Source organism: Artibeus jamaicensis, unplaced genomic scaffold, assembly GCF_021234435.1.
Source record: "Artibeus jamaicensis isolate MK-2021 breed Jamaican fruit bat unplaced genomic scaffold, CSHL_Jam_final contig_718, whole genome shotgun sequence".
Lineage (NCBI taxonomy): Eukaryota > Metazoa > Chordata > Mammalia > Chiroptera > Phyllostomidae > Artibeus > Artibeus jamaicensis.
In genome coordinates, this window is record NW_026521936.1 from 4,257,594 (window position 1) to 4,277,290 (window position 19,697).

A 19,697-nucleotide genomic window follows, 5' to 3' on the forward strand; every position below is an offset into this window, starting at 1 on the left:
GCCACTGGTTGCCAAGACTACCCGGTTACACCCCTGCCCCCTTTTTTGATCCAATAAAAACTCACAGCCCTGACCCCTCAGGCCTGGTGCATTTCTCTGCATCTAGCCCTTTACCTCTCTTGGGAAAGTAGAAACAGAACTCTGCCCTCTGTGTTTTCTTCTCTTTGTGAGTTCTTTCACGGCCCGAACCACCGGCCACCCTAACACAAGGAATGGGGTCTTCTTGTGGAACGAGGCCTTTGCAGCGATCGAGTTGAGTAGAGGTCATTCAGGGAGGCCTTACTCCATCTGGCATGACTAGTACCCATGTGAGAAGATAATGTCACGTGAAAGGCAGACACACTCAGAGAGAACACCTCGTGACAGTGGAGGCGGGCACTGGGGTCCTGCACCTAGAAACCAAGGAACATCAAGGACTGACCGCAACACCAGGAGCTGGGGGGGGGAAAGCACAGAACAGAGTCTCCTCTCGTGCCTCCAGACCTCGATTTTAGCCTTCAACCTCTGAAACCCTGAGAAAATAAATCGCCCAGTTGGTGGGGCTTTCAGGGCAGATCAGGGAAACAAATGAAGCCGCTTAAAGAAACTCCAGCAGAAGTATTTCCTAGCCTGGGGTCTTAGTTGACCCTAGTAGGTGAATTAAACAAAAGGAATGATCCTGGGTTACTTAGAATGACCAACTAACCTATTACTTCTCCTAGGGGAAAACCTGGCTCCCCATAAGGCTTTAAGTACTAGTTAAGCTACATGGAACCATGACTTCAGAAAGCTCCTAAAAATTAATGTCAAGAGTTTGTGATAGGGCAGAAAGTAGAAAGCCAGTGACACCTTCAGTACCTTTACAACGTGGTAGGTGCTTGGCTGCTTCTGTCCCCGGTTTCGGTGAGAACTTTTGGACGATTTAATTTTTGACACTTGAAAACTTTTTCCTGTAATGATGTGGGTGTGCTGTTAACTCAGTCTAAGATTATTCATTCCTTAAGGCTGCCCATGCATTTTTTTGCACATTTTTCCTCTACGTAATAAATTATGCAGTGTTCTGTTAGGTATCATAAGTCTAACGACATATACTCTCATATATATGTATGTGTACACATACATATTCTTAATGGTGAAGGCTATTTATTCATTCACCAGACATCTGGGTGCTTTCAATGGATGCAACAAATACTTTGTACACGTGTGCAATACGGGTCACCATTGATAAAACAAACACCAGCCCTATTCGAGTGGAGCTGGGGTCGGGGGGATGGGGGGACAGGATACAGATAATTACATTTAAAAATTTGCTTCAAGTGCTGTGAATGAAAGCAATAGATTGCTGAGATAGAGAGTAAGGTGCGGGGAGGAGACAATTTCATCGAGAAGGTGACATTGGAGCCGAGACTTAAAGGATGAGAAGCAGCCGGGCCACGGAAACCGGGTCGCGTTCACTGTAAGTCAGTTAAAAATAGTCCCCACTCTCCAGAGCCGGAAGCCTGGCGGTGTGAGTACCGAGGCCTTGCCGCCAGCACTGAAGATGGCAGGCGGCGGGGGCGTGCCCACGCTCTGATTGGCTGATAGGATCTGCGTCACGTGGGCGGTGCAGAGCATCCGGGCTCAGGGGGCTGTGCTGCGGAGGCTCCCGGGACCCGGCGGCGTGGGGTGAGTGCGGCTTGCGGACAGCGGTGGGGCTTCCCGGCCGCCCGCGTGCGGAGGATGGCGGGCTCCCTGCCTCCCTGCGTGGTGGACTGCGGCACCGGGTAAGAGCCGCGGCGCCGAGCACCTGCCCAGCGGCCGGCTTCCATTGACTGTGCCCAAGTCTTGGCGACCCCCGTGCAGGTGGAGGCGACCCACCTCGATCCCCCAAGGCCGCTCACCTTGACCTGGAGAGAGTCGGGGAAGAAGCCGGTCTAGCTCGCCTCGTCGCCCCCTCTCCTCCCCAGCGGAGTCCTCTAACCTGCCAGCCTCCCTGGAATGCCAGCTTCAGGCAAATGCATGCAGACCCTCCGGCGTCCTGCCCACCTAACCGTGTCTTCACCTCCTAACGGCCTTAACTCTGGCCCTCTCCTGGTCCCCGGGTGCATGTCATTGGTCCTGGTGGTGACTCTTAGCCACTTAACTCTCGAAGGCTGTTACAGCCGTTTACCAAGTGACTCCTTGCTTTGCAGCGCACTCTGCTGCCTGCCAGTATGGGGGGGGGGGGGCTCGCTCAGGCTAAGCCTGGGCTGTAGTTTGAGTAGACTTGCCCTTTCTCTTTGGGGGGAAAAAAGGCTCCATTTTGAGAAAACAGGTAGGCTAAATTTGGGAAAGCCTGTTGGGGGTATAGGAATTTTTTTCCTCTCTCCTTTACATTTTGCGTGTGATTGCTTCTTTTGATGTTGTCAAGAAAGGCAAAAGAGAAAAGAGGCCTTCGGAAATTTCCTGTACTCTGTTGGCCCAAGCTTAGCTGATTTTTGGAAGGTGTTACTGAATCCGGCCCGCTGGTAGTTTACAAATTCAGGGTTGCCTGCTTGCTTTATAGATGAGGTACGTAATAAAATAACCTGGAAGGAAATGTAGTCTCTCAAAAGATTTTTCAAGACAGTATTTTAATCTTTTTTTTTTTTTTGTCACGAAATAGTCCATGCCTGCTTAGCATAGCCTTGATTCTTTTTGTGCATAGATGCACTTGGTTTGGTTTCCTTGACAACCTTGTGGGGGTGTCTTCTTTAATTTGCTGCCGTTCATCTCCTCCTGATCTTGTTTTCCTTTTGCTGCTGAACCCACCATTTGTGGTTACAGGCAGGAGAAAAAACCCTGCCTTTTTGCCTGGACTGATTCTTCTTTTTGAATCATACATGGTGCCAGAAGTATTATGACTCTTGATTTTAGAGGTCATTTTGCTGCGCAAACCAAGCCAAAGTCAGGATTGGTGTTAATACCTCCCCTGCTCCAAATGTGGGCTCCCTGGTCCATCCGCTCCACCCACTACCGAGTGTTCACCCCTCACCCACCAAATCTGGGAAAAGTATTTTCCCCCACTTTTGCATGTGGGTGCAGTTTTTGCTTTTGTATTTTTGGTCTTGTCAGACTGTTGAAATCCGAAAGCGTTTCTTGGTAGTAGCAATAAAATAATGCCCACAGGGTTTGTCACTTTTAATATTCATAAGCCGGGGACTTGACTCATTATCCTTGCTATAAATATCTAAAATGACCTCAGAAGTTTTGACCTTCTGAGGTCAGTGATCAATGTAGCTTGGCTCTTTTGGAGGTAGAACTACAGGATGTCATTGTTTTGTGGCCCAAAGTCATGCCATCTTCAGGCTGCCATAGGCTTTGGCGTTGAGACTCAGAAGCGGTGGCAGGGGAGCTCCCAGTGGGTGTCACGTGGGCATGTTCTTTGATGGGAAGGACTGTGGTCCATCACGGATGCCCGGTGTCCAGTGGATGGCCAGCAGGAGCCGCCCAGAAGAGCCCACATTTACTTAAAGCATGGTAGTAGTTGTTATATTTCCCAGAGAGTGTACATGGTTTTTTGGATGGACTTTTACCTCAAAATAGGATCAAAAGGGGTAAACGCAGAGTAGAAATAACCGGGACCAAAGGAAAGCATGGTCCTGGGAGTCACCCGGAGGTGCAGGCCTGGGGCCGCGGTCGTCTGGCCCCACATTTGGCCTCAATCTGCCTGTCTGAGAAATGTAAGTCACCTTTGCTATGTAATGCTTGTCACCAGGAAGTAAGAGGCCTACCCGGTTCTCAGGTAGAGAGCTTTCCCTCGTACTAAATTGTAAAAGAGAACTTCACATCAGCTAGTCTTCCAGCCCCCTCCCTGTGCCCCGCCCCTCTGAGATCTGTGAGTGAGCTCCATGCCTCTGATTTGATTTTGTTCATCAGTTTATTTTCCACATTTAGGTTCCACGCTTGCATGAAATAACATGGTGTTTGTCTTTCTCTGTCTTATTTCTCTTAGCATGATGTTCCCCAGGTCCCTCCACGCATGTATGCTCAGCCCGTGGACATAGGCAACATTGTGAAGGTGGGGGTGGGGTGGGGTGGGGTGGGGAAGAGGGGCTAGGGTGAAGGGGGCAAAGGTAGAGGAAATGGGGGACATCTGGAATAGTGTCAACAGTAAAGATTTTTAAAAAGAAAACTTCACGTTTAACTATACACAATGGACAGCAGCGATTTAGTAAACAGTGTGTACTAAGTAGTAGTTTTTACAGCAGACAAATTCTTCCTGGTGGCCTAGCATCCTCTGATAAACCCGAGACCAACAGGCCGAGCACCTATGCTGGGGGCCAGGGTATTGGGGGCCTGGATGGCACGGGCCGTGGGGTCCGCCAGACCCAAAGATAGAGCTTCCTTTATTTAAAGGGATTGCTGGGGTTTGTAGTTTTCAGAGAACATCCACAGACACTAGGCTCACTTCTCACAACCAGACTTTTCAAAGGAAGATTCTGTATTTTTTAAACCTGTTTCGAAAACCGTCTAATCTAGTGAAAAGCTGCAAGAAATGTACCAAAAAAAACATGTTCATCCAGTCTCACCGACAGTTAACATTGGCTTTATCATTCTCTGTGTATCCATCTGTATTATTATTTTTCTGAACTGCACTTCAGTGTATACTGTCTGAGAACAAGGAACTTGTATTAGCCCAGACTGATGATTAGAAGCGGAACAGTTAACTTTATACGATGGCGTCACAGGCAGCCTGGGTTCCTGTGCACGGCCCCGTGTATGCCTTGTGGATTCTGTCCTTCCTGCCCTCTAGCTCCACATGTGCTGTTTGCTTATCATCTTCTCCTTCCAATCCCATTTAACTGGACCAGTTCCTTAGCTGTTTTCTGTCTTTTGAGGCATTAACATTTTTGGCAGCCAGTCCTTAGGGTATCCCGTCAGAAGGCATTCTGTCCCCTCAGTTTCATTGACCTGTAATTGTCATATAACACGGTAAGTTTTAAAGTGTATAACATGTTGGTTTGATGATACATTTGTATCCTTGCAAAATGGCCATCACCACAGTGATAGCTGACATCCTCATCAGGACGCATAGTTACCATTTGATTTTTGTACTGAGAACGTTGAAGCTGTACTCTCAGCCTCCGTGGACTATCTGAGATACTTGTTAGCTGGTTGCGGTGCTGTCCCTGGGACCCCTGGACCTCCCTCATCCCACAGAGAGCTGAAGGTCTCGCTTTGCCTGGTTCCCGTTAAGGTCCACTTGGGTCGTTTGGACTTGGCGATGCCCACTAGGTTTCTTCTCTGTCTGGTCCCTGTTTCCCTGTTTGTTAATCGTGTCGTCTGTGGAGAGAGACCCTGTTCGTCCTTCAACTTTCACCCACTAGTTTTAGTATCCATTGGTGATCTCGACTTTAGTGGTTATTACAGTCATGGTTGCAAAGCTGTGAGTTAAAAAAACAACACACAGCTCTAGTATTATCTACATTTGTCAGTTCACATTTCACTTTAAGGAAGCCGTTTGCCATAGCCCCCATTTATTTATTTATCCTCTGTCTGGGTTATTATTGATAACCTTATTCAAAGGGTTAAAATTCATGATGTCATTACTGTATTCAGTGAGTCATTATCTGTTATGGTCATTATTTGTTTTGAAGCTTAAATTGTTACAGGTTTGGCCAGCTGAAGGCCAGTCAGCCGATTCCTCGTGTTCACTGGACAGTCCCCACAGCTTTTTGAGCATTTTGCTGTTATCAAAAGACTGCAGTGATAGCCTGTGCAGTGCGTATACTTTTTTTAAAAGAGAATATCTGTTTGTTTTTAGAGAGAGAGGAGAAAGGGAGAGAAACATCAGTGTGTGGTTGCCTCTCGCACACCCCCTACTGAGGACCTGGCCCACAGCCCAGGCATGTGCCCTGACTGGGAATCAAACCAGCGACCCTGTGGTTCGCAGGCCAGAACTCAGTCCACTGAGCTGCACCAGCCATGGCCATGCACCTTGCTACATTTTTCCCTGGATTATCTCTGGGTTCTATTTCCAGAAGGGGAAATCCTGTGTCAAGGAGTAAATGCATAATGTGATTGCGTTAGACAGTATCGACTGCACTCCGCGGTGTGTGTCTACAGCAGCATATGAGTCCGCCTGCCCTGCAGCCTCACTGACGGCATATCGCCACTTTTCATTGTTCGTATCCATCCAGAAGGGCAGAGGGACACATCTTACTGTAGCCGTGGTCTGACTTCCTTGTATCGTTATGTGGGCAGATGAGCATCTTTTGAAGTGGTTAAGAGGCATTTGCATTTGTTTTCTGTCTCTTTATGCCCCTGGTCCATTTTTCTGTGGGACTTTGGCCTTCAACTTTATTTTTAGAAGTCCTTCATAGGTTAGGGTGTGTTCAGAGCCCCCCATCCCACCCCTGGGTACAGTGATTTGCTAGGAACGACCACAGAACTGAAAAGGTACAAAGCGCGATGGGCGGCGGGGGAAGGCACAGGAGGCAGGTCTGGAGGAGGCTCCCGGGCCCTCAGAGCCGCACCCGCGCGCCAGCGGACCAGGGAGCTCTGTGCGGCTCTGCCCAGGTTTCCAACGCTTGGGGGCGGCTCGCGCACCCTCCACTAGCGCAGGCCGACGTTCCAGCGTCGCGGAAAGAGAGCAGGTGTGCAGCGTGAACTGTTGCTTGCGTGGGTCAGGCACACGCGAACCTCTCCTACCTTATAGGGGATGGTGGGCCTTCCTGCCACCCGAGGCCCCAGACGCCAGCCAGGGCAGGGCTCGCGCGCAGGCCTGGTGACGCTCTTCCGCTTGCAGGGCGCCCACCCTTCGACGCGTAAGCTGCAAATGCGTCTTCCTTGTGTATCGTTTGTCTTTCTCCAGGGAGAAAACTTTAAAGCAATCAGATCTATTTATTTTTTTCCTCACTGTTTCTGGATTTCGAGTCCTAGTTAAGGAAGTGTCCCCCCCCCCCCCCCCCCCCCCCGTGACCAGGTGCATGGATGTGTGTGCGTGTGTGTTTAGCTTTTTTATTTATTGATTGGAAGTAGGGAGAGAGAAACAGACAGACACGGACCTGTTTTTTCCTCTACTCATCCGTACGTGCGCCCACAACCTTGGCGAATGGGACGATGCCCCAACCAACTGAGCCACCCGGCCAGGATGTGATGCCTTGGCGATGTGTAGGTGGATTCCGATTAATATTTTATTTAGATCTTTGCATCAATGGGAGTGCGTGCACATGTCCATTCCTTCTGCAACTCCTGTTATTCGTGTGTTGAATTTGGGGGCTGTTTCTTATCTTTTCTCTCCGTTTTTCATTATCACGTCTTTTTTCTTTATTTCCAGGACATTCCCCTTTTAGCATTTCTCTTCTTTTTCATGTTTGCTCTAATTTCCACGAGCTCTTTGTGTTTTCTAAGTATTCTTTTAAAAAATAGCATCTTATCTATGACTCAGATGACCCTCTCCAGCAAAGCGGTCATTCAGAATGGAAGGGCAGATAAAGTGCCTCCCAGCCAAGGTAAAGCTAAAGGAGTTCATTATCACCCAGCCCTTATTAAATGAGATGTCAAAGGGACATCTTTAAGGAAAAGAAGATCAAAACTGAACATTAAAAAGACACCAGGCTCACAACTACTAACAACTGAATCTGAAGCAAAACAAAATGAAACAAAAAGCCAACAACTAGGACAGGACAGCACTGTGGGTGCAGAGACCATTTGGAGGGTTATCAGTTGGGAGGGGGAGGGAGAATGGGGGAGAAGGTACAGACAATAAGAAGCATAATTGGTAGGTACCAAACAGACAGCGGTTGTGAAGAATTGTACGAAAAATGGAGAAGCCGAAGAACCTACTATATGCGTGACCCATGGACATGAATTAAGGGGGGGATTGCTGGAGGAAAGGAGATACCAGGTGGAGGGGGGCAAAGAGGAAAAAATCGGGACAACTGTAATAACATGGTCAATAAAATATACTTAAATGAATACAAAAACAGCATCTTGTTCTTGTTTCTTGGACAGAATGTCTTAGGAAATTGGTGATCGCGGGCTTATTTACTTCTTTATTTTTGGTGCTGGTGGGATTTCTCCCTGTAGTTTCTGTGTCCTCCAAGGTTTTTTTTTTCTTTAATTTGTCTGTTTTTGTCTCTCTGTCATAGTAAAGGTCCCTCTCAGATGTTGGTGGTTGCTGGTTGCCCACTCACCACTGGAAAGGAAACTTGAAGAGCCACAGGAGCCTCTCTACGTGTGTGGGTTTGGCTCGCTAATTTTGAGCCTCACCAAGGGCGTAAGAGGCAGGCGGTTTGTTGGGGACTCTGCCGGCGTATCAGAGTCTTCAGAATTCAGAGGGTGCTGGGGTCGGGGCAGCAGTGACCCAGCAGTGTGGGAAGTCTCCCCGCCAGGGCCCCGGGTTTGGGGCCCTCGAGCCCCAGTTCCCTAGGTGCTCTGTGGGGGCCGGCTCTCTGCTGTGCTTCTGTGGGGTTTCTTGTGTCTCCAAAGCCAGGCACCATTGATCTCCGCTACCCAGGTCCAGGGTTTTACTGTTGCTTCCTCTTTTTTTCTCCATATATCTTTAAAAAACCATTTTGCCTTGGTGTTAGTGGGTCTCTGGGACAGAGTGAGGTCAGGTGTTTAGCGGACCACTGTTCCCTGGGAGTCGGGGTTCACTCGCTGATGGTCCACATCCTCCTGTGCCTCATGAGCTTATGTTTGCCGATCGCAGAGCAGAGAGTGTTGGGGAAATGGCCAGGCACAGGCTCCGGCACGTACAACACCCCTTCTTATTACAAAATCCTTTATGACAGAACCGTCACGTGCAGTTCTGCAACATCACACCGTCACACTCAAGCACTCCCTCTGACACTTTAGGTGAAATGCTCAAATCAAAACTCTCCATCTAAACCCATACTCTTCCCCTTCTGGCTGCACTCAAGCAGGTGTTACTTCTGCCGGACCCTGTATATTAAGCAATGTAAAATTTACAGGTCAGATAGCCAAAAAAAGGATATTGGATTTAGGTAAAATAATAAATTTGAACGTGCACATAGAACTCTCTCCTGTGAACACAGACCGCCCTCTTCTGTTCAACACCCTAAGGAGCGTTCAAAGAACCGGGTCCGTGTTAATTCACAGAGTACAATGTGGGAAGTGTGTATGCTTTAGAAATACGTCCTTAGGGCTCGGGAGTGGTTTTTGTTTTATGAAAACCATGTTCTGAGGCAATGTAGTCACACTGTTTTCCACAGAAGGTCTCAGAAGTGGAGCTGTTCTGGGTGGAGTTGGGGTTTGAGACTGGACTTCTTCACACGAGTCTCATTCGAAAGAGGCTCCCGGCAGAAACACGATTTCGAAAACCCCGTTCTCGGGTGGGACCTCTCCACTTTGAAACATAAATTAATTAAGCTTAAGCTTGTCACTTTCTGCTGTGGACACAGGACTACAGGAGGCATCTCAACCACACAGGCGTGTGTGGAGGTGGCCGCCGTCAGATTAGTGCCCCTTCGTGCCGGAAGGGGCTGCTGATGGAAGGGAGCAGAACAAGGGGACCGAGCTCCGCACAAGGCAGTTTGACAGGTGTGGGGCAGAGGAGGGCCTGGCGCATGTGCAGGAAGAGGCACTGGGAGACGCACGAGGTGTGTGGGAGGCAGAAAGGGGGTAAGTGGGTGCGGGAGTGGGAGCGAGAGGCATCTTAGCGGGTTCCTCTCTCTGGTGCTGAGTTGGAGCATTGAGAAGGCGTTCGTTGAAAAGGCGGGTTGTTGCTGCTGCTGATGCTCTGTGCAGCCATTCACCCTGTGTCCGTCCTGATTCCATGAAGGGTCTCGGGTCAGGGCTGCAGGGAAGGTGGTGCTGAGGTGACAGTGGGACTGCCTCCGGAAGCACACTGTGTTTTGGAGAAGGATGCATGCCTCCGTCAGGTTGGCCACCTTTTTTGGGAGCTGGTGTTCAAATAGACACAGCCCCAGGGGCTGTTAAGGTAAAATTATTGGCCTTGATTCCTCATGATATACACCGAGAACTGGAAGGGAAGCAGTCTGACACCTTTGTATCTCCAGGGGCTCCTACGAGCAGAAGGTAGGAAGGGAACCGCTCAGGAAAAGAATCGCTAGATTTGATCACCTGGACTGTCTCAATATTTCTATTTCAGAAAAGTGGCAACTGGAGGGAGACAAGTGGGCAAAAAGTAGCCGTACATCTGAGCAAGCATTGCTACGGCTGGCGTGTAAGAGTTCGCACAGATGGGTATGGTGCTAAAGCTCTTGTAGAAAAATGATCTAAGGGTAGTAAGAAATGCAGGTTGCTAGCACTCTGCAAATAACACTCCACAGAGGGAGAAATGGCATTGCTGAATAATGAGAACCGTTTACTTGTTGAATTGGGAAATGTTTTCCGGGAACGGTCACATTGAACCTTGAGGTAGGGCTAATTATTATTCACCCTTTTCAGACGTGGAAACTGAAGTATGGAGGGGTTCGTTCACTTCGAGTCAGGTAATGAGCCTACATTAGCGCCCTGGGCCGTTTAAACCCCTCACACCATACACACATGCTGTTTGGCAACCACTTTCAAACCGCGCTGTCCATCTGTGTGTGTGGCAGTGACAGATCTTCATTTCTGCTGCTCGTGTAGCGTTTTATCGACCGACCGTAGTAGAATTTGTGGACTGTGTCATCTGTTTGCTGGCGTGTGGGTGTTGCTGGTTTTTCATGGCTCTTCTGCTGTTGAATGTTGTGGCAAAGGCGTGTGTGCATCTCTGCACCCACATGGGGCACTTCTGTCGGGCAGGTCCCACGGCTGTGCTGCGGGGCCGGAGGGCCCCTGCCTCTAAACATTTGTCGCACAGGGCGTCCACATTGTTGGGTCCCTAGGGTGTGTGCATTTAAGAATTTGACAGAGAGGGAAACTGCCCTTTATAGTGGCTCCTTGGCCTGTGCCGTGCCCCTGGCACTCGGCTGCCGTTGACTTCAGGACCGGCCCAGATTCTGAGTGGCGTGTGCAGCGGTGGGCTCCAGAAAGGCTGAACCCTGCGGCCTGGGACACAGAACTGCTGAGCATCATTTTTTCCAAAAACTCAAATAAAATATCTCAAACAGAAAAATAATAGTAAACACGACAAAAGCGTGTAGCTAGCACTGTTCTAGTGCTCTTTCTGTCTATTTATGTATTTTTTTTTAAAAGATTTTACTTGTTTTTAGAGATGGAGGAGGGGAGGGAGAAAAAGTGGGAGAGATACCTCCATTGGTTGCCTCTTGCACACCCCCCACTGGGGACCTGGCCCAAAAGCCAGACGTGCCCTGACTGGGAATCCAGCCAGCGACCTTTTGGTTCACAGGCGGGTACTCAATCCCCTGAGCCACACCTGCAGACAGAGAAACTGACATACTGACAGATAAAGTAGCTTGGCCTAGAGTTACATGCCTGGCAAACAGCAGAGCTTAGGTTTGAACCCAGGCGGTCAGGTGCCAGAATGCCCAGGCTTAACTGGTACAATATACTCTGGTGCCTTTCAGAAATACAAACACGACAATATCACAGATGTCAGTGATACTTAGTACCTAATTTTAATAAGTGTTACCATTTTACTATATTTCAGTTTAAAAACCAAACCCATGGCACCCCAAGTGTTCTCTGTGAGACCTTGTGTTGGACTGTGTCTGCGGTCTTTGCCGGGCCCCCCTGAAACAGTTTCAAGTGCTTCCCTTTCTAACCCCGGCCCTTTCCCCGGGGTTTGGCAGTGATAGCCTCCTTTCCTGTCTGGTAAGACCTCATTCAGCAGGTCCTTCCTGAGTGTCTGCTGCAGGCCAGGCACTGCCAGGGCGGGGCACAGTCAAGACCCGCACCCCGTTTTGGTCATTATGCAACTTGGAGCCTTGGCCGCCTGGGCATGCGGCTGTATTTAAACCCAAGGGGCGAAACATTTTCAGGGAGTGGGCAGTGTGGCCTGTCGAAGCCTCGGACTGACAAGTGACAACGCCAGTGACTCTGGCCTGCCTGTTAGACCCTGTCTCTTTGTCAGCCTCGGGTCAGGGACTCGGTTTGTCTGTTTGTCGTCCTCAGGAGGACGGTCGAATCGGGGGTGGTCGGACTGTTTTAAGTGCAGTAAATGTTGACTCTTCTGGAAGGCTCCCTGGCTGTGGGCTGGGTTTGGACCAGCCTCGGGGTCTGGGGAGCCCTGGGGCGGGAGACGGGTGGGTGCATGTGCAGCTGGGCGTCTTCCGGGCTTGGGGGCCCCCGCACATGGGCCGCAGGGCCTGGCCTTGCCCGAGCTCTGGGGCACCCAGGCCTCTGGTCCCAGGAGCCTGGCGGTAGGATGGGGTTTACATGGGGTCGACTTGCTTTTTTTTTTTCTTTCTCTTCAAACCCTATTCACTCACTCTGTGTTCAAAATAGTAAAGTTAGCACAGGGTAGAATACATTTAAAAATCATAAAATTAATTTCTGAGAATTTGGAATGTGTTACCACATCAAAAGATTAGCATCAGGCATCTTGAAAGACATTCGTAAACTGGAATGAATCAGTAAAGTCACTTTCAGCACTGCTGGCAAGTGTCACCCCCCAGCATCGTTGCTGTCGGGGCCATCTGTCCACCTGGGACCCGCTGTCCAGCCACCACTGCCCACACGGCAGACCCAGACTCGTGCTTCCAGCAGATGGTTCTGGGTGGCGCTTCCCCGCCCCCACCCCTCTTTTTTTTAATGTAAGAGATTAGTGAATGCTTTCGAAACAGATAGTAGCATTCTGGAATTCGTTTCGGCTAAGACTTTGGGCACCTGTCACACTCAGAGCCCCGACAGAAAGTGGGCTCGATCAGAAACGGGATGGAAAGAGGCGCTTCTCTCAGCTCCTCGCCCCAGGGGACGGGGGCTGCGGCTGCCAGGAGCCTTGGCATGTGAAGAAAATTATGTAATCGCTTTCTAACCCCCCCCTCCCCCCCAATTCACAAGTTCGGGGACTTTGAGAGCAGCTTTGGAGGTGGGGGCTGCCCACTGAAATCAGCCGGCTTCACACCTCAGTTCCTCACTTTGTCACTCTCAGAGTGGCAATGCCATTCCCTTCCTTCACGGGGTTTTTGCGAAGGTTCAAAGGGGACCTGTCCATTGGGGTAGTTCACGGGCTCACGCATGCGCACCGGAACCTCTCCAGCAGAGGCAGGCACAGCGCCCCCTGTTGTTGTGACTGCCTGCTCAGCTGAAATCAGGGTTGGAGTCCCAGCTGTCGCAACTGCTTTAAAAAAAAAAAAAATCTACAGGGAGTTTCCCCAGGCTGGAGGTTTTTGGGCGTGGAGAGCTTGCGACAGAAGGCGTGAGCGGGACGCGGAGCAGAGTGTCACTGTCTAAACCGTGTCGATGACTTTGTGCTTCTAGGTACACCAAGCTGGGCTACGCAGGCAACACCGAGCCTCAGTTCATTATCCCTTCATGTAAGTAGCCCTCGCCCTGGGGGGATGGGGTGGGCGGAGCTGGGGGGGTGCACTCGGGGCTGTCCTGGGCACCCCCATGTCATTTTCCAGGTTTGTCAATTTACCTGCCATCTTCCTTGAGAAGGTGGTTCTGGTTCCTGGGGGAGATGATTTATTTCGGCACCTAGTTCCCGAATGTTGTTATTGTTGCAGCTGGGACCCCCCCAGCTTCCCACACACACCCTTTCTGGCAGCCCTGTGTCCCTGGCCTTGGCCTGTCAGGTGGTGACAGGCCCTCCCAACCAGTGCAGGGCATGGACAGGTAGGCAGGGATCACTGGGAAGTACACGCCAGATTCTGTGAGAGCGTTTTGTTCGCCTCACGCCGTTCCCTGCCCGCTGGGCTGCACCCTGACCGTGAGTTTCCTAGGTCTGAGTACTCTGGTCCCATGATGGGGTGTCCCCGACAACGGGCCTGATTGGTCCGGCGTGTCCTCATTTCAACTCATAATTTGGCGTATTGGTTTGCACTGAAGAATGGGGGCTCGCAGGCCAGGATCAGGTGCCGGCAGGTTTGGCTTCTGGGGAGGGCCCCTCTCCTTGGCCCGCCCACGGTGCCTTCTCCTAAGGCCTTGTGTGGCCTTTTCTCTGCAGTGGCTGAGACTGAGAGCTCCGGGCCTCTTCCTCTTCCTCTTCCTGTAAGGACTCCAGTGGTCTTGGATCAGGGCCCACCCTCTGGGCCTCCTTCACCCGAGTTTACCCCACATAGGCCTCATCTCCCAGTACTGTCCCAGTGTGGGTTGGGGCTTCAGCAGGTGGCACTGGAGGGGACACACTTCAGGCCATGACAGTTGGCGTTCTGAGGGTGGATCGGTCTTCTGTGGATCTTGTTGCTACTGCCCCAAACCTGTACCATTCCATGCCCAGTGGATGAGTTGGCTCTTCTGGCTTTCAGAGCAAACGGGATTGTAACCCCATTGCGTGCAGCAGCAGCAGCTCTGAACGGCTGGCCTTGCACCTGTGCTGTAGGGATTCTGGTCCTGAAACTGCCAGCAGCGCGTGGTTGTCTGTGCCTTCGAACCTGTTGGCGGTCTCGACGTTCTGATTGCCGTCAGAATGGCAGGGCCCTCAGGTCGGTGCTGAGCAGAGCTGGGCAGAGCTGGCTGATTGTTTGAAGGAAGAGTTTCCCTTTTTTTTTGGTAATGGTAAGTTGTGGGAGAATATCAGGAATCACTGAACAGTTTCAGAAGAGGTGCGTGAGTGGGGGAGGAGGAGAGAGGATCGGGAGAAAGAAAGTGCATTTTAGACACTGGGGGTTGGAACCGCCCAGGGGTGAGGTCCAGCAGGCGGGGTTGGGGTGGGGGTGGGAGGAAGGTCTTGATGGGAAAGGTCTGGACTGCAGGCAGAGGCTGAGCCCAGAGACGCTTTTCTTCTTTAAAAAGCAAATAGACGTCTTTAAAATCTTTACTTACCCCCACCGGCAGAGCAAAAGATACAAAGACCCACACACCCAGCGCCCCGAACCAACAGACTTAACGCCATTTCGCCCTGCGGTTACCTGTGAGCAAACGGGCATCAGCGTGCGCGCCAGCCCTGCTTCCCCCTGGGTCCTCCCCGTCCCTGCTGTCCCCGGGCTGTGGCCGGTCCCTGTATCCAGTCCGTGTTGGACCCTTAGGTTGCAGGTACCGGATGCATGCACAATGCTTACTTAGCATTGTCTGGCGAGTGTAAACATTTCCAAAGTGGCTTCACACGGTGAATAACTTCCTGCGTGGTTCTGCAGAAAAACCCTCAAACTCGGCGTCAACATCTCCCCGTGCCTGCATCCGGGACCCAGGTTAGAGTTTGTGTTTTCACTGGGGCGTTTGCCGGTGCTTGCTGTTGTTCAGGGCAGTGCAGTATCTCCCATGCCAGCTTCCCAAGAGAAAGTGGTGTGCAAAGGGGGCTCCATCTCCCCGGCGCCCCTCTCCAGGCGGGTCGGGTGCTATCAAACTGTGCATGCTCCCGAGTGCCGGCGCCGAGCACAGCTCCCACCAGCCGCAGGTTTGTGTCCGAGCATCCCTGATAGTGCACAGTGTTGTCGGACCTCACTAGTGGCCCGGAGGGTGCCTTTCACAGCCTGTTCATGTCTTTGCCTGTTTTTCTATTGCACATTTTGTCTTTTTTATGGAGTTACAGGAACTGCTTGTATACTCTGTCTACTAATTTGTTGCATTTATCTTCTATGACATTTTTTTAAAAATAATTTTTTATCTGGAAGCAGTCACATTGATCAGTCTTCTTGTATAAATTATTTCTATTTTGAAGAATTCATTTCTGCTCCAGAGTCAAAAAGACTTTCCATATTTTTTAAAGAAAATTTTACGTTTATTTCTTTAGTATAAGTGTGAGAGAGTTCATTTAATTTGTTTTCCGCATGGAAGGCCACTAGCCATTTCTTGAAGAACACACTTGACACGCCTCTTCCATTGTATCCAGGTACCGTGTGTGTCTGGGGAGATCCTGGTGTTTTTATATTGTCTCATTCCTGCATTTGTGCATTTTCTGCTCCACGTTTGCCCTCTCTTAAATACTGTTTTTTAGCATTTAGCATGTATTTTGTATCTGATGGGTCCGGTTCCTTTTCCTTTCCTCAGAAAAGCCTTAGCTGATGTTAGGCCCTTACTCTTTATTACACATTTCAGAGTCAGTTTAAAGTCTGTGAAGAATTATAAGGGGGTTTTGATTAGAGACACATTCAATTTGTAGATTATTTTGGGAAAAATTTGATATCTTTCTAAATGGAATTTTCCTGTCCAGGAATATGGTACATGTCTTATTGTTTATTCACATCTCTCATGTTTTTCATTAATGTTTTGTAATGCTTTTTAAAAACTCACACACACCTTTTGCTGGTTGTGTTTCTAGGTGCCTTTATGTTTGTGTTGCTCCATGACACCTTTTATAATTGAAATTTGTAGTTGTTATTGCCAGGATGGGGGAATGCTGCCACGACTTTTGAGTTGCTTCTGAACCGGCGGCCTTGCTGCCCTGTCCAACTTGGCCTGCGAGTCCTGCCAGTTGTCTGTGCAGATACTGTATCCACTGCAAACACTAGTGTCTGTGTATCTTCTGCCCGATACTTTGTGCGTTCTTCTCAGTCCTGCTGCGCTGGCTGGGGCTCCACCCACAGCCACTAGGACTGGAGACAGACTTTGCATTGAGACCTCTAGTGCTGCTCTGCCCTGGGTATTCTCTCCCTGATAATCCTCCCTAGTTCGCCCTCAGATGAGCTTGTAGCATTTGGAAGACAGCCTCTCTCTTGGCTACACACGTATTAAAAAAAATCTTCAGAATGTTTGCATTTTCCTTTATTAACTTTAATCTTGCTACTGCTGATTCATCATTAAGCTAGCTGAGGCGTTTTATGTTCGAATTTGTTTAAGTCATTTGCAAAACGGGTGTTTGCTTTGTCTTTACACTGTTTTACTTAGGAGCGATTGCCGATTCCCAGGAAGTTGTCCTGTCTCACGTAGTTATTCAGTGTGGTGACATCAGAACTGGGGAACCAGTGCAGGTGTGCCACTCCGCCACCGCCTCTGCTGCAGGACGCAGGGCTCTCGCCACCGCGGGACCTCTCCGTGTGCACCGTCTCAGTGACACTCTGCCCCTCCCACCATGCCCCACCGCGACAGCCATTCATCTGGTTGTCCCTCTCCACGAGTCTGCTGCTGTGACGATGTGAGGGATGTGGATTCATCAGTGGGCGGCCCCTCCTGCTGGGCTCTTCACTGGGCACCGGGCCCTTGGATCCGCCCCAGCTCCTGTCCGTCGTCCTCCCCGTCGCCGAGTTGTATCCCAGTCTGCAGATGTGCCGACTGGTCTAGACGTCCGTCCAACTGCGGAGGACACCTTGGTCGTTTCCAACTCTTAGCTCTCACGAACACAGTCGCTGCGAGCACCTGTGCAGGGGCTTTTGTGCGGGCGTGAGTTTTCGGTTTCTGGGTAGACACTGTGGAGTGCTGTCATGCGCTTCTGTGGCAGGTGTGTGTTTAGTGGTTTATGAAACTGCCAGAGTAGTTCCCCTCTTAGGGGGCAGCTGTGCGTCTGGATCCCGAGGGACCTTCCTGGGACACACGCTACAGGGACAGCACGTGGGCACAGCCGCGTGTTTCTGCCGGCGCTGGCACAGCAGCACGTGCGCGGTTCCCCGGGCCTTCCTGCCACCTGCTGCTGCGCGCCGCTCCCGGGCTGCTGCGTGCAGACCAGCCTCATTCGTGTTCACGTCCTGCCACTTATCGCACGGGGCGGCTGCATGTGTGTGCCCAGCGGGGACGGTCCGTGCCCGCTCCACGGTGGTTGTGTTTGCTGACCTTCCATCTTGCGTCCTCGCATGTTCCACGTCTTCTCGCCGGCCTGCCGTGGTGTGCTGGAGACCGCCACCGGGGCAGCAAAGGACCCCTGCTCCACGGAGAGCCCTCTCCCGTGAGCGCCCCCGACGCCCACGGGCGCTGCCCTCTCACCTGGCACGGCCTGTCGGGACCAGGCCTAGCTTTTCGTGGGGGTGAACGGAAGGTCTGACTGCAAACTCCGTGAACCTTTATTCTTACTCTTCTTCATGGGTTCAGGTGCTCCCTGTATCATGGTGAAAAGACGTGTACTTTATATTTATTGTTTTCTCTAGAAGACTGTTTTCACGTTATTCAGTTGCCGTCATCCCCATTTCCCCTGTTGCTATTTCTAAGCACCACTGACCCCAGGTCTGCTGTGCTTCGGGGTCACGGGACTTCGAGCTGCCTTGTCAGGGGGGATAAGAGTTACTCTCGTGGCTCGGACTTTTGAGTGTGGCAGTTTCATTCTAAGTGCAGCGTTTTCCTTTAAGGCGGTGAGTTGTCTTGAATGCTGTCGTGCCCTGCAGAACCATTTTGCCCGTGTCTCGTCACAGTCTTTCATCCTGACTTGGCAGTTTAATCCCAGACTCTTGCATCATCACTGAGTCTGACCTCGTGCAGAGGGTGGGACTGGTCAGGTGTGCGGGCCGCTGGGTGAGGATCCCCGGGGTCCAGGCCGGCCGCCCTGCTCGGGCCCTTTCACGCACCTGCCCCCTGCCCCTGACGATCCTGCGTGGTGCCTTCGCCTTCCGAGATGGGTTGTGCTTCTTTCTGCAGGTCGCCTTAGCCAGGTGGGCCCACCCTGCTTCCCTGCCCGTCCTTGGCCTTGGGGGCCCCGATAGCAGTGCATTGCACCACTTCCCGCGGGGCCGCAGCCAGGCTCCGTCCTGCCTGTGCCCTGTCAGCCCCGCAGGAGCCCTGTCCAGCTTTGCACCCCCTTTTCCTAACAGGTGGGAGAAAGGGGGTGGGCAACCCCCCTTTTCCTGTTGGATGCTGGCCACAACCTTCTCGCTTTCTCTGTTAATGGGAAGTCAGCTCGTTTGCTTTCGTAACAAACTAAGGTATATTTTAAATTTATCTGATGCAGAGTTTTGTTAAAAGGGTGTGAGAGCATAGAGGCATTATTTTTCGGCTGTTTCTCCTCTTCCGCGTATTGTACTTCTAGTTTTGTCTCCTTCTATATTGTATTTTAAAACCTGGAACCTGTTGGTCGATGCTTCAGGAACATTGAACTGCCATGAGGAACTCTGCTTTTCAGGTGAAACTGAGGAATTTAGTGATGTAGCGTCTGTGAGCCCAGAAAGCAGACCAGCCAGGTGCCCGCGCCCTGCAGAAAATAAGGCCGGCACGTGACAACTGGTCTCTGTGTTTCACCCACCAGTGTCTTTCCCGTGACCCCTCGACCCCTATAAATCCTTAACATTGAACATCTACTTGCATGTTCATAGGGAATGATGTCATCCTTTCCTACTCATTTAAATAAATGTGGTTTGTGATGGAAATCTTTGTGCTTTTTTTTTTTTAAGGCATTGCCGTCAGAGAGTCGGCGAAGGTGGCGGACCAAGCGCAGAGGAAAGTGCTGAGGGGTGTGGACGACCTGGACTTCTTCATCGGGGACGAGGCGGTGGACAAGCCCGCCTACGCCACGAAGGTGAGCCCGGGCACAGCAGCTGCGAGGCAGAGCGAACACCCAGCGTGTAGGTTATTCAGAAATCGTCCTGTGAGTTGCATGTGCTTTTGCCCTCACGTTTGAAGGGAGGTTTTGTGGTGGCTGTTTTAACTGGGGAATGGAGTGGGTTTTCGAGCCCCTGGGATGCAGGCTGGACTCCGGGGCACTGGGGTCTGGGTGCCCCCAGACCTTGCCGCCATGGAAAGTCACAGGTGGACTCATTCACCTGTCAGGTACAGAGGGTTGCAGACAAATTCAGTGAAGGAAAGCACTGAAATCATTTGCACAGACATTTGTTCCAAAAAAGAAAAGAAACTTCCAACTGATGGTGTGGTAGAGTGGCTGTACT

The 19,697-nt window shown here is 50.9% G+C and overlaps 1 protein-coding gene across 10 annotated transcripts in view; it reads left to right on the top strand.

Annotated features, from left to right (window-relative positions):
* The first annotated feature begins 1,588 nt into the window (after nt 1-1,588).
* Nucleotides 1,589-19,697, top strand: part of ACTR3B (actin related protein 3B) — a 41,786-nt gene continuing 23,677 nt past the window's right edge. For 2 of the 10 annotated variants that reach the window (XM_053671917.1, XM_053671918.1), the window contains exons 1-3: nt 1,651-1,742; nt 13,276-13,331; nt 19,206-19,330. In XM_053671917.1, the coding sequence (XP_053527892.1) occupies nt 1,699-1,742; nt 13,276-13,331; nt 19,206-19,330 (225 nt within the window). In that variant the 5' untranslated portion in view covers nt 1,651-1,698. The other 8 variants (XM_053671921.1, XM_053671922.1, XM_053671926.1 and 5 more) reach the window with 8 other exon arrangements.